At 40.3% G+C, this 21,019-nt stretch overlaps 3 protein-coding genes and 1 pseudogene across 5 annotated transcripts; 3 read left to right on the top strand and 1 right to left on the bottom strand.

Moving 5' to 3' along the window:
* Positions 1 to 27: 27 nt before the first annotated feature.
* LOC129092740 (dual specificity phosphatase 29-like) lies at positions 28 to 1,432 on the top strand (annotated as a pseudogene).
* A 659-nt stretch (positions 1,433 to 2,091) lies between these two features.
* On the top strand, positions 2,092 to 3,932 carry LOC129092164 (dual specificity phosphatase 29). Its single transcript, XM_054599987.1, has 4 exons — positions 2,092 to 2,182; positions 2,694 to 2,881; positions 2,960 to 3,183; positions 3,281 to 3,932. The coding sequence occupies exons 2-4, from the start codon at positions 2,703 to 2,705 to the stop codon at positions 3,502 to 3,504; spliced, it is 627 nt and encodes a 208-aa protein (XP_054455962.1). The 5' UTR covers positions 2,092 to 2,182; positions 2,694 to 2,702; the 3' UTR covers positions 3,505 to 3,932.
* Positions 3,933 to 3,979: 47 nt separating this feature from the next.
* Positions 3,980 to 13,907, bottom strand: adka (adenosine kinase a). Of its 2 annotated transcripts, none has more exons than XM_054599985.1 (11): positions 13,756 to 13,907; positions 11,424 to 11,498; positions 10,066 to 10,119; positions 7,256 to 7,334; positions 6,975 to 7,147; positions 6,774 to 6,882; positions 6,394 to 6,564; positions 6,225 to 6,260; positions 5,997 to 6,111; positions 5,798 to 5,884; positions 3,980 to 5,705 (listed from the first exon to the last, which is right to left on the bottom strand). In XM_054599985.1, the coding sequence occupies exons 1-11, from the start codon at positions 13,845 to 13,847 to the stop codon at positions 5,581 to 5,583; spliced, it is 1,116 nt and encodes a 371-aa protein (XP_054455960.1). In that variant the 5' UTR covers positions 13,848 to 13,907; the 3' UTR covers positions 3,980 to 5,580. The 2 variants fall into 2 exon arrangements, with proteins under 2 accessions (XP_054455960.1, XP_054455961.1); XM_054599986.1 differs by lacking the exon at positions 13,756 to 13,907 and adding an exon at positions 12,786 to 12,896.
* Positions 13,908 to 14,776: 869 nt separating this feature from the next.
* On the top strand, positions 14,777 to 19,831 carry ap3m1 (adaptor related protein complex 3 subunit mu 1). 2 transcript variants are annotated; one of them, XM_054600114.1, is made up of 9 exons: positions 14,777 to 15,048; positions 15,396 to 15,673; positions 16,576 to 16,747; positions 17,237 to 17,374; positions 17,479 to 17,564; positions 17,680 to 17,813; positions 18,107 to 18,314; positions 18,664 to 18,808; positions 18,900 to 19,831. In XM_054600114.1, exons 2-9 carry the CDS (start codon positions 15,401 to 15,403, stop codon positions 18,998 to 19,000), a joined length of 1,257 nt encoding a protein of 418 aa, XP_054456089.1. In that variant the 5' UTR covers positions 14,777 to 15,048; positions 15,396 to 15,400; the 3' UTR covers positions 19,001 to 19,831. The 2 variants fall into 2 exon arrangements, with proteins under 2 accessions (XP_054456089.1, XP_054456090.1); XM_054600115.1 differs by having other exon boundaries at positions 15,359 to 15,673.
* The last annotated feature ends 1,188 nt before the right edge of the window (positions 19,832 to 21,019 follow it).

Below are 21,019 nucleotides of genomic sequence, written 5' to 3'. Positions count from 1 at the left end.
CGCACACACAGCCATACACACCAACATATGCACACAGACACACACACACATTTTTATTGTTACAAAAGTGGAGGACTCAACATCTATGACCGAGCTGAGGAAAATTATCCGGATGAACAGGAAGCCAGTGGCACCCATCAGGCCCAACCTGCACATCAGAGATGAGTGAGCTGAAAAATCACAACTAGCAGCTTGAATTGTTGTGAAATATATTAAAATGAATCAGGTTGTATGTGGTGTGTGTTTACAGGTCTGTGGCGTGAGATACAACCACACTCTTGTCTCTGGGTGTAACTTGCAAACTGAATGCTGCAGCAGGCAGACATCCAATCAACACAGGTCAGGAGTTCTACAGTGACCTTGAAGTGGATTAACATGGTGTTGAAGCTGCAGACCATCCAGAGTTCAACCTGCGACCTTTCTTCAACCCTGCCTAACAGTTCATAGATACTGCTCTGAGGAAAATGGTCAGGTGCAAATACGACAGCAGAATTCAGAATGTGAACAAGCTAGTTCTTGCTTTATATATATACATTTTTTGTTAGGGATTTACAGAGAGGTTCATACACAACTGATGTTAAATCATTATCACTAAGCATCTCAATTAGTTCTCTTTAGGTTTAATGTTATATATTTAAAGCTTTCAACTGCACAGATTAATGCTGACAGCAATCACAACACCAACTCCAATATCTCATTACGTTTTTTTTTATAATTTCTGCTTCCTTAACTTAATTTCAACTTTCAACTTTCACATATTTATGGTCAACAAAATAAAAATATGATCAAAGAAATAAATAACAATTCCAAATAAAAAACAGTAATTGTCTTTAAGTTCATGTTGGAGGAATGTTAGATGTCAGATAATCTAAAAGGTTATGTATAGTTTGAAGGCATTGTGCAATTCTTTTAAGTAGAGCTTCTTCACATAAAACATTTTGACATGTAACAGTAGAAAAAGAACAGGTGCAAATAAGACTATTAATGATGTTTGAACTCCATTTAGCTAATTTATTTTCAGACGACTTCCACACTGTTATGGTTTACTGGAACACTTGAATAGAACAGAGCCATCTTTCATGCTATTAGTAACAAATGTGCTTTTCCTATTTTGACAAGGCTGATGACAAATTTGAGTGTGTTATCAAATATACCGATACATGTATCTTCCAGTGTAGGTGTTTATGCACTGCGCCATGGGCCTCAGCCGCTCTGGGGTGCTGGTTCTTGTGTATCTGGTGATCTAGCGGAGGCCATCGTCTCTGTGCGTCTGAACGTCTGAGACTCTCGACCCAACGCTAGATTTTTGGAGCAGCTGAGGCAGCTGGAGCTGAGCCTCAGTCCACAGAGCAGGACTATCAGAGAGGAGGACCATGCTGACACATCGCAACCGGGTGCTCTTTCACCCTTGTCAGGCACCTGTTATATTTGAATCCACATTTTATGTAACGACAATCAAATCTGACAAATGGAAATGTCATCTGTGTGTCATCTGTCACGAGAAGAAGTCTCAGTTATTATCTCTGCCCCAACAACAATCAGTAGAATATAACAACTGAATGCTTTCAGTGAATGCTCCAGAAATAACTCTCCTCACACCTGTCACACATTATTGACATTACTACAATGATGACATAGCAGCATGCCACGATGACTAAATTTATTTTTGCTTTCATTGTTTGTCATGATTCAGTGTTTCTGTTTACAATACAGGCTAACGCAAAATAATGACATTAGAGGACTCAGATCATATTATGAAGGCTGTGAGAAAAGGGTCTGTTAGTGTGTGTGTGCGTATGTGAGTGTGTGAGTGTGTGTGTGTGTGTGTGTGTGTGTGTGTGTGTGTGTGTGTGTGTGTGTGTGTGTGTGTGTGTGTGTGTGTGTGTGTGTGTGTGTGTGTGTGTGTGTGTGTGTGTGTCCGTGTGTGACGTTGAGGTCAGGTGTTAGAGCTGCCTAAAAATATCATCTGAAACACAGAGCCTGAGGGAGCAGTTACCATTCCAGATCTGTAGTTCAGCCTTTATGCTTACTGCAGAGGGAGGTCTTTGTTAACACACACACACACACACACACAAACACACACACAAAGAGTTCACACATGTCCACTGAGGAAAAGTTGAGGTGCTGGTCTGCGATCCTGCTCAGGAACGGATTAAAAGCTTTAAACAGTTTTAAGAAAGAGGTAAGCACTTTCTCTTTGCCATAGTACTTTAATAAGTCACTAGTGTATTTTTTTCAAACAGCCAATATCATGAGTAGATCACACATCTGAAATAATCATAGCCATCTTTAGTTTGTCCTGGAACATCACAAAACTGTTTTCCTGGATTTCTCAAAGTGTCTTGTTTTGTCTGACTGAGAAATACAAGTTTAATCTCAAAAACAAAACCAACACAGGTGTTCACATTTTAGAAGCAGGAACCACAGAATTGTTGGCATTATTGCTTAAAATTGTTGCAGATTCATTTTCTGTAAATATACATAATGCTTAATTGACAGATGGTTGCAGCTCTCAGAATGTACATAAAAATACCCCTGATGTTTAAGTATTGATTTGTTCACAGAAATGTTGTTTTAGATAACGTTCATGGATGTGTGTGTGTGTGTGTGTGTGTGTGTGTGTGTGTGTGTGTGTGTGTGTGTGTGTGTGTGTGTGTGTGTGTGTGTGTGTGTGTGTGTTTTCTGGCCAGCAGAGGTGAGCTATGTCCTCCTGTGTGGTAAAGTCCAGAAGCAAGAACCCGTACGCAGCGGTGAAGGTGGACCCAGACAGTGACTACATTACACCAGGAACATTAGATCTGGAGCAGCTGTTCTGGTCCGGCCCCGGGCCTAAATATGCACACATCAACCAGGTCTGGCCCAGCGTCTTCATCGGGGATGAGTGAGTAAACACACACAGAGATGGTTTTGTGGTTCTAAAGACAGCTCTAGACTGAGTCTGTGTGTCACATGGAAACAGGAAAACAGCTCTGGAGCGACCTGGCCTGAGGGATCTGGGTGTTACACATGTCCTTAATGCAGCAGAGGGAAAGTGGAATAACGTACTGACTGGTGCTGATTACTACACCGACGTGGACATCCAGTACTACGGTGTAGAGGCTGATGACAAACCCACCTTTAATATCTCCCAGTACTTCTGCTCCGCAACCCAGTTCATCCACGAGGCCCTCAGTCACCCACAGAGTAAGTCCTTGAGGAAATCAAAGCTTTTAATTGAGATCCTCTCTGGAGAAGAAGCCTGTCTAATGAACCCACCTATGTTTACTTCATTTTGTTCTAGACAAGGTGCTGGTGCACTGTGTGATGGGTCGGAGCAGGTCAGCGGCTCTGGTCTTGGCATACCTGATGATGAAACACGGCTTAACTGTGGTGGATGCTATTGAGCATGTGCGACAGCGGCGCTGCATCCTTCCCAATCACGGCTTTTTGCGACAGCTCAGAGCTCTGGACATCACACTGCAAGAGGAGAGGCTGAGACAAAAAAGAGAGACGCAACACCAATAATACTTAATAGATAGTTAATAACTGTGTTTGAATGTCTTCTGAATCCATCTCAGGTATACAAAATGACTACTGTATCATTAAATTCTGTTTTCACAACTGTGTCACACTAGTCTCAAAAAAATCTAATGTTACATTGAAGAATGTGGTGTAATAAGGGCAACGTGATTTTGTCAACATCTGCAAAGTGTGTGAAAAGTGTAAGAACAGATTTCAATGAGGCACACATAGAAGGTCCTGACATTATAGGTATACTGTGCGACAAGTTAAAGTTGATTTAAAGCAACTTTAGCTTTGAAGCAACTTTTTGTACCAAAAGTTTTATTTTTTGTCCATTAAGGTTTGATCTTCAATCTATTGGGTTCATATCATAGATATCTTATGAATTAAAATAATTACCTTTGATTGAAAAAAAGCCTTTGAGGGAATACAAATAAAATCGTATAAAATACACTAACAGAAAAGATCATAAACAATAGATTGTTGTACATTTTATTTGTGAATTTTGGGCATGATAGTTCAGCACAAACATGGGCAACTTGAGTGCAATTGATACCAAGAATAAATTGTCACTTAAGGCTTATTGGTGTATTTGAAAATATAAAAAGAAACTAACAGTGGGACAATACTAACAGCAGTACAAATTTCAAAACAACTCTTGTTGTATTCAGAAAACGTTCTTCTCCATCTTCATGATATAATTTATTATCTATTTTCAGGATAGTTGTATTCAAGTATTCAATGTTGCGCAGACCACAAACTCAGGTTAATGCAGATGGTTTGAAATGTCCGGCCCCAAATCACGAGTGTGGTTTGAATTTAAAACATGTTCTTAATTTGTTTCTCTTCATTTCTTTTGTATCTCCCATTCGACATTTGTAGCAGTTAGCACACCAAAATCTCAAAAATCTGATTTGGTTAAAATGTCCCCTCCATTTATATCTGATTTAGCAAAGCACAGGGTTTTGAAGTTGTGTTACAACAAAGAGATATAAACACCCAGAAAGAACACAGGCCACTTATTCAGGAGAGAAATAAACAATAGAGGGATATGTCAGTTTTATTACCCACTGTGTTCCTCTGACAGAGAACATTCAATTATATAACTTACATGCATCTGAAAGATGTATTTCCATTTTCTCCCCCACAAGCCACCAGTGGCCCATGACCATCACTGATCTAGTTTGCAAGTTTCCCTGTTCAGACAGATGCGGGTTCACATAACACAAGTAGCCGTCTGCAAACTTTGTAACATTTACAGATAAAGGAAGGAAAAAAGGCACGTGTGACTAGAAGCACCTGCCCAAAAAACAGCGTAAGGAAATAAACTTCCACGGTCGTGACGTCGACACAGTAAAGCTGATATTTAACAGTCATCACAGGACTTAAGAGGGCAGAGGCTTTGACACAGATTAAAAGTGTACACTTAATAGAAATAGCTTTGGTTTCATAACTGGCCTGTTCAATCTAAACAAGAACAAATTCATAATCAGGAATAATTCATTTTAAAATAATGTAACTAAAACAAATCACTACTGCACATTTCAATGCAGTATCCAAAACCTGCATTAACTGATATTTTGTTTATCAGTCCTCTACTTGTGTATAACATGTCCTCCATTTGTGGAATTAAGTTGTAGTGGTTTGATTCTGTCTCCAAGGGGGAATAACAACAGACTTGTGAGATGTCAACACTGATAGGCATCGGTGCAGCCAAACGTTGGCAGTGTAAGAGAGCCAAAAAACTTTAAGAAACAAAAACAAATGTCCATAAAAACATGATTTCTTTTAAGATTGTCTGTGTAAAGCAAAATTATCACATCCTGTGATGTTATCATGTTTTGTTTATGGTAACATATATGAACAAATCTTCCCTTGGCCCTTGGCTGCATGATCCACTAGCGGCGGGGAAAAGAGACACGCACATTTGTCAGAAGGAACCCAACAATCAATTGGAAGGAAATTGAAAAACAATTTGGACGGGTTGCTGATAGTATTTGTAGAAGTTATGGGTTGGCGTTGTGCATGGCAGGCTGTGAGTGAGGTTTCGGGTGGATGTACAAGTTGTCTGGGAATCCCTTAGTTGAAGTCAGGTTTCTCTGGGAAGGTGCAACCTGCTTGTTTGATGATGACGTTGGCAGCGTAGTGTGCTGCCTTCACGCACTGATCCAGTGGTTTGTCCTGAACCAGCCCAGACAGAAAACCTGCAACACAGAGGGGAAAAACATTAATAGAAATCCATAGAAAAGACAAAGAAACCTAGATATGTATCAAGTGAAAACAGAGGACATCTTACCTCCTACAAAGGCATCACCTGCACCGTTTGTGTCTACAATTTCTTTTGGGTCAATCGTCAGTACAGAGAATGTCTCGACCTTGTCACCTGAACAGACGCGTGAAGAAGGGTTTACTATTTAATTATACGTCTGCAGTAAACTTCTAACAACGATAAGAGACAGAGAAACAAGGGTAACATAAGGACAGAAAAATCTTACTTAGGCCAATGACAGTTTCCTCCTTCCCTTGGGTAAACACTACAATCCTTTCTTTCTTTTTGTTGTCTTTGGGCAAAGCCTGGGCTTTCTTGGCAATTTCCTTCATGTCCTTGGTCTACGGACAAAACACACATAAAAATGACTAGTTGACAATACAGAAAAACGTAAAAAAAAAAAAAGCAGCTCTAATCATTTACAAATGCCAAAAGCCTACGTCAGTCCACTCACCTCGAAGTTTTGCTCCTCAGCGAATGCAGCTGCCTCCTGAGGAATAAAAAAAATTAAAGATTGTTTTGCAGAAAAATACGTGCTAAACATCAACATCTGGTGGACACAAAGCACTCCCACACCACATGCCTTGGGTATATGAAGAATGCACTGTGAAAGTCTGGCTTACTGTCTCATTGCCGAACAGCACATCAACGTAGGGCATAACCTGCATGAGGTTATCCTTGAAGAACTGACAGATGAAGGGCGCGGAGAGATTCAGGCAAAACAGCTTGTTTTTTTTAGACGCATGTTTCGCCACTTCCATGATGGACTCCACAGAGACGGTCAGGAAGAAACCCTGGAAGCAAACAGTGACATTGGGTCAAGGCTGATCTGCTTTTTATATCCTGATGTGCTTTAATGAATCACATGACGTAAAGTCTTAAACAGAGACTGCACCAGTATGTCCGAACATTCCCCTGTGGGCTCACTCGTGGTTTCCAGATATCAGAAGTAAATGGCACAACACACAACACACTATACAGTCGTTTGGTAACCACTACTTACAGCAATATAGTAGACTTTAGCTTTTTCCACCAGCTTCCAGTTTTCTTTAAGGTCTAGATGCTCTTCCTTCTTATAACAGTTGGCAGCAGCTAGGTTAGCTACCAGAGATCTGAGAGGAGAAAACAAAACACAAGAGACCAAGAGTTACAGACAGGTGAGATTAAAATGAATCAACATGTGCTTATTATAATATTTACCCACCTGTTATCTCCAGTTATGCATGCAGCACACGTCCCTGTGGGCTCTTCATCTTGCTCGTAGTAGTGGGCATCGACGTGGGCCTCCTCAGCCTTCTTCTTTAGGATACCTCCAAACTTGTCTTTGCCAATGCAGCCGAAGAAGGTGCCCACATTATGGGGTTTTTGGATCATCCACTACAGACAGTGACAACAGCTCTGATCAACTCTCATCACTGTGGCCAACATTTAGAGTAAGGTTTCACAGAACATCGATGTTAGTGAGTTTGTAAGTACTCGACTGACCTGAGCAATCTTTATGGAGTTCTGTGTGGCTCCTCCAGCGTGGTATTCAACTTTGAACTTCTTCACTATCTCCTCAAATCTACACGCAAAAAGAAACATAATTCACATGATTCATATTTATAAGAGAAGACTCAATGCCATGCATAAAGTTGGTTTATTTTTTGTTCACCTACAGTATCTTTCTTTGTGATGATGGCTAAAGTGATAAACAGATGCAGAACTTCCCATTTTAACCAGGTACAAAGTATCACCATGACTGGGTACTGGATATAAAACCTGTTTTTGAGTACTGACAGACTTATGTCTGTTTGTCACTAAAGGCGTGGCCAGATCCTTAAGGTAATAGTCATATGCAGGATAACTACAGTAATAGTTAGAACAATTGGGAAATATGCTTATTTGTTTTCTTGCCTAGAATTTGATGATTTGAAAATATGGAGCTATAGCCATCAAGATTTAGCATGATTGTATGAATTAGTGAGCTTTAGAGGTGCTAGTAGGTGGATGCTTTGTAACATCAGACAGACCCACGCTAGCTTTTCCTAAACGTCATGCTAAGCTAAGTGTCTCCCGGCTGTAGCTTCATATTAAATAGACAGACATGAGAGTGCTGTCAATCCTCTCGTATAACTCTCAGCAAGAAAGTAAATTAGTGTTTACCCAAAATGATAAACTATCACTCTCTACACCTCGGACTTCCGCTTCAACTCTGGTTCCTGCCACCTCCAAAAGTTTTCCGATGACTCCTCCATTGTTGGATGTATCACCAGGGACAACGAGGAGGAGTACAGAGGACTGATTGAGAGCTTCATCACATGGTGCAGCAACAACCACCTGAAGCTCAACATCAGCAAGACCAAGGAGCTTGTGGTGGACTACCAGAGGAACAGAAGCCCCCCTGTCCCTGTTTTCATTCAGGGAGGGGAAGTGGAGAGGGTTGAGTCCTACAAGTACCTTGGGGTGCAGATAAACAATAAACTGGACTGGACACACAACACTGACGCCCTATACAGGAAAGGACAGAGCAGGCTGTTCTTCCTGAGGAGGCTGAGGTCCTTCAATGTGTGCAATAAACTGCTCAAGGCATTCTACCAGTCTGTGGTAGCCAGCGCCCTCTTCTTTGCTGTGGTGTGCTGGGGTGGTGGCATCAGGACTGGAGATGCCAACAAGCTCAACAAGCTGGTGAGGAAAGCCAGCTCTGTGGTGGGTCTGGAGCTGGACAGTCTGGAGTCAGTGGGTGAGAGGAGGATGAAGGCCAAACTCGGAGCCATCCTGGACAATCCCTCTCACCCGCTCCATGAGGAACTGTGGCAGCTGGGCAGCTCTTTCAGCCATCGGCTGATTCTGCCAAAGAGCAGGACGGAGCGCTTCAGACGCTCATTTGTGCCCACTGCCATCAGACTGTACAACAACAGCGGAGACCACAGTCTGTCATCATGCTGACCAGCCCCCCCCCCATGTGGATATACTGTACATTTTTTATTTGTATTCTTATTTTTTATTTTATTCTATTGCATAATATGTGTATTTATTATCTGTTTCTGTGTAGTTGAGCTGCTGCAACACTTGAATTTCCCCCATGGGGATCAATAAAGGAATATAATAATAAGAATATAATAATAAGTCTCATTTACTTTTTCTTTGATCAGACATCAGAGATTATTAATTGCATATGAACAACTTTAAAATTACAATTTAAACTGTTTGTTAGTGCTATTGCACTGGTTTGATTGGCGTTGTTGATGATATTGTGTCCATCCCCGTGGTGTGTATGATGATGATGTGGCTTGACAGACAGTAAGCTCATCTCGGGTTGGAATGTACTCTATGCAGAAGGCACATTTCTTCCAGGTAAATTCAATATATGCATGACTGATCGCCGCCTTTACTATTTGAACCATTTGCGCCTGTTACATAACACAATAACTGAATCTTAGGCTTAAAGCATCTCTAATTTGATGTTTTTTCAGTCTAAATATAGCAGAACCATCAACATACACACAGATATTTGTTTGTGTTTTTAGTGAGCATAAGAAACAGTGTGCTCAAATATGTCATTGGGAAGTACAAGAGGCGGACTGCCGTTAAATGGCTTGAGACTGAATTTACAGAGGGGGAGATTTTTGCGAGATGGAGAGAGACATGGAGTGAGGGTGACTCCATAGTATTATCTCACTTTTATTTTTTTCTTAATCACTTACAGTCTGTTTTGTAACTTATGTATCTTCCCCTGGGGGATATCTGTAACATATTACCACCCTACCCCGGAGCGCTTCAACAAGTTAGGCCTGAAAGGTACAAGTAGAACAACAAAGTGGACTTATAACCTTAATACATAACAAGTGACTAAGGGCCTTCCATATTAACCCAGCCTAAACTCGTTCAGCAACCGACAACATTGCTGTCTCTGTAGTTGGGAATCATGAGTACAAATCCCTGATATAAATAACTAATATATAGAGATGTAACTGTGGGAGAGTCAGAATGCATCAGTTTGATCCTAAAACACAGGTAAACATGACCCTCTTATCTCCTGCTGTTAAATGTTTGCTTTCTGGCTCTGGTCTCACAGGGACTGGGAGGTGAAGTGTCCTGGTTTGCTATTGGATCAGACTGTCTCTCTGTGCTGCCATTGGCAGTCTACAAAGATAGGGAGGTCAATAGTGGTGATTTCTGGTGTGAGCCTGTTGTGACTGCCCTGCTCCAGAACAAACTCTGTATGAATTCAGACATAATCGTTTTCTCCCTGCACAGACTAAAGACCACAGCATCCACCAAGAAAGACATGTTGCAATACAAGAGTTACCCACAGTGCTTTGTGTTTGTCCTCTGCTAGGATCTGGTCATCGGGTTTCAGTGAGTACCTGCAGATAGTTAAAAGGAGAAAAAAGACAAATTAGTTTCTTCAAGTCATCTGAAACGTATGCTACATCAAACCCTGCTGTTTTAACTCAAAACACTGTTTTATTTAATACACAACTCCAGAAAAAGTTGTTTAAAATAAAAATAAAAAACACACACACACACACACAATAACCTTCTCAATTATGTTTATGTGGATGAATTATGTTTAAGCATTTCAGACACAGTGGTGGTGCTGCCAAATGGGTTGTTCCCTTTTTTGGAAAATGTGATTAATGAAATCAATAATTCATAGGCAGAGGACTTGAGGACGTCTGTGAAGGTGCCTTTGTTATTTCCTATGACCACTCAGCCCAAATCAATATGTTGGTCCGTGAAGTGAAAAAGATTCTAGTCTCCTCGAATCACAAAGGTAGGTTAAGGATTAAGGTGCAGCTTTAGTCCTGCTTTATACTATGTGACTGAATTAGTACTGTTGTTGGTTGGTTGGTTTAGCTTTAATCCTGGAGTTTATGCAAGCGGTTTGAGAGTGGACTCTGAGCTGGAACCCAAAGGAACCCTTTGCCCTGGTCAACTCAGTGTGACAAAGCTAGGTCAGACAAGAAAAACTGCTACTTTGCCTGTTTATGTTTCCACTGATGGCTCAAAGAATACACAGTAAATTAATAAATATTTAAGTGAATAAGTAGGTAAATAAATATATTTTCCTTATTATGACTTTAGATACGAATGTTTTTGTGCTCTGCAAAAAAATGTTTTAAGGCTTAGCCAGTGTGATTTAACGACATTGATAAATGATAATTAGTAATGTCACCATGATGAAAAAGCAGGAAGTTGCATTGATTGTTTATTTCACTCAGCTAGAACAGACCGATATGCATCAACTCACTGTAATGTAATAATGCTCTGTCATTTCAGGCTATATTTAAGCAATATATCTGTAGGAGAACTCTGCTGATGATGAGTCAGCTTTGCCGTTTCCTGTGCTCTGCTCTCCTTATCGTACCGAAATTGATCAAATTACATCATAGAACCTCTTTGTATTTTGGTCAGCCTGTCACTGTAGTGACCTCACTGACACCGGACGTCTATATTTCGCTTGATCCGTCTTCACGGAGATTTTACAGCAGCAAAAAGATCAACTTGGGCTCCTTGTTTTATTAAAAAAAGAGCAAAAATAAAGAGAATCCAAATATTTGTTAGTATTTCCTTGCCTTTATAACTCTTGAGCAATCAAAGACTAGAAAATGACAGCATTTATGTCTTTACGTGACAATTTTTTTTATTATAAATTATTTTAACTTACTTGTCCAAGAAGTCTTTGTCCACAACAGCACTGATGTCCAGTAAGGGGTTTCCCATCCCAAAGAGTGAATTAGGGCTGAAACATAAAAGACAAAGCGTTAAAAACTAAAAAGCTCTACATTGCTTTGCTTTAACAAGACTAGCTATCTTCCTTCTTTACTTGTATGCAACACTTGTATTTGTTTTTTTTTTTTACATTACTTCTAGCTTTGTAGCGTTTTTGATTCGATAAAAGAGCAAACAGTCCTCCTTCAGCACAGTGCAGGAAGGCAAATTTCTATTTTAAATTGTTTTCAAATGTTAGGTAACTTTACTGAATGAGCTGGATTTTTATTCCAGTGTTGGACCAATAATTTGCAAAACCCACAGTATTGTTTCCATGTGACTTACATCACATGACTTTAAACCTTCCACTTTCAAAGACAGGGAAGCAGAAATAGCACTTTGTTGAGAGAGACTGTTTTGAAACATGCATGACTCAGCAAGAAACATCCAAAAAATAAAAGGCATGTTGTGGTGCAGTGGTGAAGACCCAGTTAGTTATGCATGTTATGACACGCAGAGTAAGGCAACGCCGGGACAGCTGTAGGCTGTGTGTGTGTCTCTGTGTTTGTACAGTCTGTTCTGTGCTGAATAAAACCATTGAACACATGGGTTCAATATCATTGCAAATCGTAATCATGTGATGCCAAATAACACCCTTTTATAACAGCACAGCAGTACACCCTTTGAGTCAACACATAACAGCACCATGAGGGCTCGTCTCAGTAACCACTAATTGGTTATGCATGTCTTTGCAAATTTTATATCATCATATAAACAAGGACTGAATGATTGGACTGGATTGATGTGCAACACTGCAAAAGCACCAAGAGTTTCTGGTACAATGTTAATAATATGTATTTGGACATGCGTTTTGGTGTCGTCTTCACTCCTGAATGCTATTTCTTGATGTCACCACAATCTGGTCAGTGTTTCTGAGTAAAACACAGATTTGAGCAAGTCTCACAGATGAAGCAAGTCTCACAGACCGCAACATATGCCACATCCACATGAGTTAGAATATTTCCCCATCAAGCATTTTTTCCCCCCGACATTCCTCTGAGCGCAAAATTCAGTGTAGCAGAAAAAAGCAAAATGAACAAATGTCTTTTGGAAAAACAAGAATAGGGAGATGTAATTGATGACATGGGTTTTTGTCACTGAAAAACAGAAAATGCATCTACCTTGCAGATACCACACCCTTACTATAATGTCCTCCACAACATGCATCTGTCAATATGCAGTCAGATGATTACTTGCTTGTGCAGCCAATTACACAAAATCTCCTTTAGATCAATTCCCTAAGTCAACGTGTTCTTACCTTGCATAAGACATGGTGTCTCTCTCTCTGTGTGTAACAGCTAGATACTGACAGACCTGTTGAGCGACCTAAAAACCGGCTCAGAAAGAGCAAAGCATTCAAAAACTTCTGTATTTCAGCTCAGTGTGCGGGAAGATCGATTTCACCCTGCAACCCCAGCTCCTCCTACTCGGGACCGACTGATTGGAGACATCTAAAGGGAGGAAGGGCCAGAACAGTCTGCTATTGGCTTGTCTAGCCGACTGCAGCCTCAATCCACTCCTTGGAGGCTGAATTACATCGTGAGAAGCGTGCTGATGAGCAACCATAACATAGCAACGGGTTTCATTTATTTACAATAGGGGAATTAGCCAAGTGATCAGATTTTTATCAGGCGGGGAAATAAGCACAACATTGCATATTCATGACCATGTGACTACTTCGCAATTCATGGTTTTGGGCGAGCTGGTACAGGATGGCAAGCATGCTCAGTCAAGCGTTCTCTACGGAAGCCGGCGGGGCCAATTATCGGCACTGAACTACAGGAGTGACCAGATCAGTCCACGTGTTTATTTACGCAGCGTACACACATGCAGAGGCGAGTGGTCGTCACGGTGATTTTTAAGATTCGATTTTGGCGCACGTGCTGTTGTTAACGGGAAGTTGCTAGACAACAGCAGAACTCCGAACGCCTCTGACGTAACGTGGCTAATTAGCCGGCTATCCGTTAGTTGTGTAGCGGCATTGTATACCCACATCAAAGGGACGTCACGGCGGTCATTATCAATGGCGACCTCTCCGCACTGTGCTGGTTCATGCGGACATTTAATGGTGTAAAGAAACTCACACAACATTCAACCTCACTCACTTTGCATACACGCATTTATAATGAAGTTTACATTTCAAATTAAAGCACATTTAGCTTTGAAACTAATCACAAGAGTGTGTCTGGTGTCCTGTTTATTTTTATTTTTATTGTACTTTCGGTCACCTTAGTTCTGCAGGAGTCTTTTTGGTTGGTGACTCTGTCTTCTTCTCCTCAGAAAGTCTCAGTTTCTTGGCTTTTGGTCCATCAGAAGCCATGGCTAACTCTGCACGGTGCGATCACCTTAACTGGTGTGAAAACGCGGTCGTTTGAACAGTAAAATGGACGTTTGTGACCAGAGGTGGGTCTTGCAGGCAGCACGTTGCCTCCCCCCCAGCCCGTGTGACGTCCACAAAGAGCTCAGCCAATCAGAAGCCTTACATTTAGGTTTTTCTGCAGACTTGGTCGCCTACTCTTTAAGCGCTCATGAATATGATACAGAATTAAATCATAAAAGTTTACTGATAAAACATAAACAACAGAGGCTCAGTTTTCAATCCAGCGTGCAGGACAGACAGCGTGTTGACCTTATAAGCATTGTTTGTCCTTCTATGTGCTGAAATAATTGGTTAATTAATTGGAATTTGGAGATGTTGCCCGGTGCGTTTTTTGGAATTAAATGTTATTCAATTAATCAGAAAAGCATAATTGAGGGATAAGGTTTTCCACCTTTTACTGATTGCCAACCTTCAAATAGGCAATTTTGGAACTAACATGGATTAACTACAATACAGCTGAGAACAATACGGATTCAATCAAAATTATACATTGAAAAGCATATGAATAATTAAAAAAAGTAATTATAAATACAATATTTATGAAAACTACTGTCACTTCAGTACAGTGCCAGGAAACATTCAGCAAGGTTTTTTCAAATGAAGTTGAAATACTGGACACCCTGTTTCCCTTTTTTGTTTCGTTTAGCAGTCTGCAATTTGGTCAAATGATGACAACTATTGCTATGTTTACAACTGAATCCTGACACGAGGTTAAACATGTTGGATGAGAGATCTGCTTCTTATCTGCCAAGAAAATATTGTTTTTCCTTTGAGTTCGGCCTGCACAAACACCTGAAAGTCTCAACACAGGGCAGCAAAATCCCAAATACCGCATTCAGGCATGGACGTAGCTGCCCGCAAACTTCGCCTGATTAAAAAGTCCGAAACTTTGCTCTGAAAGTATCGATCAGATTTATACTACAGTTGCTTCGTATTTAAACCGCCCGGGGTTTATTTCAGAGCTTTACTTATAGTATTTGGACTTTTTACTTTTGATTTGTCGATGTGTTCTCGTGACAAAGTTGTCTTTACGTGTGCGTAGATCTGCAGGCGTCTCCTCAGCAAACTCAGACAAGTCTGTCACACACTGGCACCAAGTAGCCCACTTTCCTTAATATTCTCGGCACAATCAAGTTAGCAGGTAAAACTTTAAATAATCTTTGAAACTTTATGCACAGTAGCATTGATGTCGCTGTAACGCCCTTCACTGTCGAGTTTGTTTTATTTTTGAACATTAAGAAACCGATAGTAAAAATCTCCAAAGTTGATAGCCTGAAGTTTCAAGTTTGCTCGCCATCTGGTTAATTTAGAGTTAGTTTAACAGAATGACAGTAGTCAAAATGACAGTGATTTGCATTAACATTTGCATTGCAATGAAATAATGGACGAGGAGTTTTGAGTTGGGCTTAAAACTGATCATTTAATGGCTCTATTTCCGCTTAATGACACAGAGCACTGATAACATCAACAAACACCTCGTTGTTGCAGCTGAGATGATCCACAGTCTGTTCCTGATTAATCACTCTGGAGACATCTTCCTGGAGAAACACTGGAAGAGTGTCATCAGCCGGAGTGTGTGTGATTACTTTTTCGAGGCGAAGGAGAAGGCGGTGGACCCGGAGGATGTGCCCCCCGTCCTGCAGACCCCGCACCACTATCTTATCACCATTTACAGGGGAAAGCTCTTCTTCCTCTCTGTCATCCAGACTGAAGTCCCTCCACTGTTTGTCATTGAGTTCCTGCACAAAGTTGCAGACACTTTTCAGGTGTGATTAAATTCTGTGTTATATATATTTATTTATATTTTGAATTCAAGACATCTTTGGTTCTGTTCAAACTTGTAGTCCTGTGTAAACAAATAATGTCTAGATGTAGTTTAGATTTAAATGAATCTCAAGTGATCAGATTTCACTCGCCTCAACTGATTACATTTTTGCTGAATGAAAAGACAATACACTCTTGGCCACACAGCTAGATAGGAAAACGCTTTGCTTATTTTGTAGCATTGAGAGTTTATAAGAAATACTTTTCCAAAGTGTGTCCTACTATTTGCACGCTTTGTTGTGTTACACACACTACAGTTTGTCTACCGTGTTTTTATGGTCACGTGTACTTTTTAATCACCAAAGATGCATTTTAGTGTGGATTGTGAACAAGAGCTGAGGCCTAATCCCATACTACATACTAAATCTAAGAAAATGTTTAAAAGTCACTATACATACTTGTAAAAAATGCTTGCTTTTTTGAGTATGCTTTTATACAGTATTTCCCCCCCAATGCAATGCAATGCAAAATGAAAATGGAGGAGCCACTCACAACATGAAGATGATTTCATGAATTTAAAGTGGCTGTCAAGGGTTACAGTTTTTATTGACATCTGTGGGTGGAATCTTTGGGGAGAATTTCGTAATAGCACAGCAGTAGAGTAAAAGTTTGTGTGTGTGTGTATATATATATATATATATATATATATATATATATATATATATATATAGCACAGCACATATTGTGAACAATTAGTATGGAATTGGGACTCATGTTGGGTCTAAATGGGGAAAAGAGTGCTCTTAAAGACATCTTCATTCAGCTTTTCTGCACCAAACCCCTTTTTTCCCTCCATTTGTCAGTCTCATGTGTGCACTACTGTATCATGTATTTTTGTTGACAGGACTACTTTGGAGAGTGCTCAGAAAGTGTAATCAGTGAGAATGTGGTGACAGTGTACGAGCTGTTGGAGGAGATGCTGGACAACGGCTTTCCACTAGCAACGGAGTCGAACGTCCTCAAAGAGATGATCAGGCCTCCCACCATCCTGCGATCAGTTGTCAACACGCTCACAGGTAAATGGAGGTGACTGGCCTCTGTCTAGTTATTGTATCATGATTGGGAGAAGGACAGGGGAAAGAAGTCAGATAAACTCTAAACAGTTTTTATTTACTCTAACCAAAAGTCAACAAATTAAAACAGAAAGAGCTTCTATAGTTTGAAAACCAAAAACTACCTTAACCGGGCCGCTAGCCGACTTACCGGTTCAAAATGCAACAAAGGGTCCCTCTGGAAATCTTTGGGTTAGCAACTTAGCGCTTTTCTCTCACAGCCTGTGCCACCCAAAGAGAGCTCTCTGATTGTCCTTTATACTCTCATTATGAGGAGATCAGCTCCAGGTGTGTTGCTTCCCACACCTGCTCCCAGTACTGTCATATAAGAGGAGGTAGAGCCACCTGACAAGAATGTAGATGTCTCAAATGTCCCTGCTCCTCAGCCCTTACATTATCTACAATATTTATGTGTACATTTATGTGTTTGCCTTTGCTTTGTGTGTTTTCCAGGAGGAAGTAATGTTGGAGATAAATTACCAACAGGTCAACTGTCCAGTATCCCATGGAGGCGGGCTGGAGTTAAATACACCAATAATGAGGCATATTTTGATGTGATAGAGGAAATAGATGCCATTGTGGACAAATCAGGTACAAACAAGTATATCTGGATAGAAGTGATTCCTTTTTCCTGGTAATTTAGATAATTAGACGTGGTTACTCTTAAACATGCTTGCATCTCCTTCAATCTTTAGGTACGACAGTATTTGCAGAGATCCAGGGTGTAATTGAAGCCTGTGTGAGGCTCACTGGGATGCCTGACCTGACTCTGTCCTTTATGGTTTGTTAATTTCCTCTCAGCTCTGTGTTTTTCTGTATGTGCTTATGTCTGTGTCTGCCCGTGTGTCTTCCCAAATGTAAAATTCACTCGCCATCGTTGTCGCTTTTGATGACAGAATCCTCGTCTTCTCGATGACGTGAGTTTCCACCCGTGTGTGCGATTTAAGCGCTGGGAGTCGGAGCGCGCTCTCTCTTTCATCCCGCCAGATGGAAACTTCACTCTCATGAACTATCATGTCAGCTCTCAAAAGTAAGCATAGACACATCTGTATGTCTTATTTATAATTAAGTAAAAATAAACGTGTGTAAATATGTTATCTGAGCATCAACATCTTCTAGCATCAATAACATTTTTGTTGTGTTATTTTCTTCGGGTTTCAGTGTGGAGGAGTGGATACAAATTCTTGTTTAATTTCTGCAATAAGGACTCACAATTCACTCTTGTTACCGTGTTTACTTGTAAACACAAGCTGGTTTCTGTCTGCCTGCTGAACCCAACTGTTCATTGTCATCGGGATTTATTCTGTCTGTGCCTGTCCTCAGTCTCGTGGCCATTCCAGTGTACGTGAAGCAGAGCATCAGTTTCTTTGAGTCTGGACCTTGTGGTCGCCTGGACATCACGATTGGACCCAAACAGACCATGGGGAAGACGGTGGAGGCCTTAATGGTCAAAATCCACATGCCCAAAGCTGTGCTCAGTGTCAACCTCACAGCCACACAGGGAAACTACACTTACGACCTCCCTACCAAGGTAACAACCGTCTACAAGGCCGTCCTAAGCAGTGATACTGAAGGTCTGTGTTCAATGAGAACGGCTTCCAATGTTGAATGTGGACCCATTTATCCAATCAGTATCCAGAATCTCATCAAATTCTTCACTAACAAGCAACATACAAGTAACATTAAAACTTCCTTTTAAAGGCATGAGATTTATCTTTTTTTAAGACATACGCATGCACACGATTTTTTGTAGCTCTGATGAAACAACAATGAAACAATGGATGTTTTCTTGATACAAACTAGTGGTGTTACAGAGAAAATAAAACTGAAACCAAAAAGTGTTTTGTTTCCTTACATGGAGCATGTGTGTGTTTTGATAGGTGGTGGTTTGGGACATTGGGAAACTGAACCCCCAGAAGCTTCCTAACTTGAAAGGCAGTCTGAGTCTGCAGGCAGGAGCCCCCAAACCTGAAGATAACCCATCAATCAACATTGACTTGAAGATTCAGCAGGTGGCCATATCAGGTAGTCCTCGCTTTCTACATACTTTTAACTGGGCCACGTTTAAAGACAGTTTTCAGTCATTGCTCACTTTGCTTATCTCCCCTCTGTACAGGTCTGAAGGTGAACCGTCTCGACATGTTTGGAGAGAAGTACAAGCCGTTTAAAGGGGTCAAGTATGTGACTAAAGCGGGGAAATTCCAAGTGCGGACCTGAGGAATGACTGTTGGAGGTCGAAGATCAGCAATGCAATGTGCCAAATAGGGGACAAGGTTATCAATACTCCAATATGTCTTACAGACCCTCTGTCTCAATGTTATTAATTAACAGTTATTTATTATGTGTCCTGTAAAGGGAAGCCTTAATAATCAATGTGACCATGTGGAAGTGCTTATAGTTTCTGTCCAGTTTCAATGTGCTGCATTGTGTGAACCATTCCTGCTTTCTTTTTGGACTATTTCTGTTTTCTGTTTTAACACTTTCAGAGTGTTGCCTAAGGGGAATATTTTCGGTTTGAAAAGGGACACTCACGGCTCACCGCCTCCTCCTCACTACTTCAACACACCTTTACAATCTTACTTGCATGTTTCCTGAGAGTAAGCAGCCATGCCTTTTGAAAACCTTTTTACTGAGTTGCTTAGTATCCGCAGTGTGTATTGAGGCACTGTCTTTAGTGTTTTTGCACACATTCAATCTTTAATGTGGCCTTCGTTAAGGTGCTTTCTAAAGCACACTACAGCACAAACTTAATGTTATGGAGGCCTAAGGAGAGGTACATTTTTCAAAATATATCTATATCTAAGGTACATAGTTTGACTTAGAAAGTACAACTATCTGCAGGGTCGAGATACAAGTTAGTGATTCTAGTAGTCGGTTGGGAAAAGTTTTCTCTTTGGTGAAATCTACAAAATCCTCACTTAATCTTGAATGCAACTTCTTCATTCAGCACAAGATTTGCACAATCAATTGTTCACAGAAAAAAAAAATACTACTTGTATGAAGTTGAATATGTATTTCAGTGTATATGAAGTTTTATAAAAGCTTTCAAATTTTGATTTTCATGTGTGTTTTTTTGGCCAAGATGGCAGTTTGGCAATCTCTTTGGTTTACTAAACTAATGTGCTAATTAGCAAATGCTAGCATGCTTACACACTGAACTAAGATGATAAACATCAACTTAAGCATGCTAGCACTGTCATTGTGAGCATGTTAGCATAAGGTTTTTAGCATTTAGCTTAGTACAGCCTCTCACAGCTGCTAGCGTGGTAGTAGACTTGTTGTATCTAATACTTGAATGCTTGTTAAGTCTCTTTCATTTTATGTTGTGGTAACAGTGATGTCAAAAGTAAATTACGAGGCAGACTCCAGTGATCATTATTATTCTCTTTTATTCTTCCAAGGCACAGCAGATGTGTTGGCAGGCGAGAAGCTATCAGAATACATTCAGGGTGTGAATGAACACATCAAGTATACAGAGGTTCACCCTGTCGCTCTCAGTGAGAGGTCAGAGACTGCTACATGCTTCGTCGGCCCAAATAAAGATGAAAAATGCAGTTAACATTTAGAGCTCTGTCCCTAACCATCATGGGAACAGCTCACTAATACTGATTAGGTAAAGAGGCATCACACATACACATAGATGACTAGATCGACATCAATGCCTGATGTCACATAAAACGGTTGTTTCTGATCTCAAACCACCGGGGTCATCTCTAGAAAATCTGGGTTGATGCTTCAGAGCATTCAGAGTGGGACTGCTGAGCTCACACAAGGAGAAAAGTCTAAAAAGCAGGAAGTTGAATGACTGTGTTTGAAAAATGTTGAATATAATATCCAAACAGTTCAACTGTTGCAGAGATAGTGCAGAAACAAAGCACTATAGTAAGTTTAAAAAAAGAGGGAAAAAAACAATACATAAGCTTCTCTAAAGAGGTCTGTCTCGTTGTTTGTAATAACCTGGATTTTAATGTTTAAGATGAAGGTTACAGTAATCTAAAACAAATCCTTTGGCATTGTTCACTGTTCACAAGTTAAAACAAAGAACTCAAAACAGTCAATAAACATCTCAACTCACCTTGACTTTTACCGTTACTCATAATGCAAATGTCATGTGAAAACCTCTTATCTATTGTATGAACCTTCCTGCAATCAACATGGTTTATTGACATCCATACATTTTTGTTTTAATATACAATCATTTTTTTAACTGTCATTTGCCTATAAGTATTAACACTT

This window comes from Anoplopoma fimbria, chromosome 6 (genome assembly GCF_027596085.1).
Source record: "Anoplopoma fimbria isolate UVic2021 breed Golden Eagle Sablefish chromosome 6, Afim_UVic_2022, whole genome shotgun sequence".
Lineage (NCBI taxonomy): Eukaryota > Metazoa > Chordata > Actinopteri > Perciformes > Anoplopomatidae > Anoplopoma > Anoplopoma fimbria.
The sequence above is the reverse complement of the archived record's forward strand: the minus strand, read 5'-3'. Positions and strand labels throughout refer to the sequence as shown.

Coding starts and splice junctions, on each gene's coding strand:
- LOC129092164 (XM_054599987.1), top strand. CDS start 2,703: ATGTCCTCCTGTGTGGTAAAGTCCAGAAGCAAGAACCCGTACGCAGCG. Junction 2,882..2,959: donor AGCGTCTTCATCGGGGATGA/GTGAGTAAACAC, acceptor ACATGGAAACAG/GAAAACAGCTCTGGAGCGAC. Junction 3,184..3,280: donor GGCCCTCAGTCACCCACAGA/GTAAGTCCTTGA, acceptor ATTTTGTTCTAG/ACAAGGTGCTGGTGCACTGT.
- ap3m1 (XM_054600114.1), top strand. CDS start 15,401: ATGATCCACAGTCTGTTCCTGATTAATCACTCTGGAGACATCTTCCTG. Junction 15,674..16,575: donor AAGTTGCAGACACTTTTCAG/GTGTGATTAAAT, acceptor TTTTGTTGACAG/GACTACTTTGGAGAGTGCTC. Junction 17,565..17,679: donor ACCTGACTCTGTCCTTTATG/GTTTGTTAATTT, acceptor TTTTGATGACAG/AATCCTCGTCTTCTCGATGA.
- adka (XM_054599985.1), bottom strand. CDS start 13,847: ATGGCTTCTGATGGACCAAAAGCCAAGAAACTGAGACTTTCTGAGGAG. Junction 7,148..7,255: donor ACTCCATAAAGATTGCTCAG/GTCAGTCGAGTA, acceptor CACTGTCTGTAG/TGGATGATCCAAAAACCCCA. Junction 6,112..6,224: donor CTGAGGAGCAAAACTTCGAG/GTGAGTGGACTG, acceptor TTTTGTCCGTAG/ACCAAGGACATGAAGGAAAT.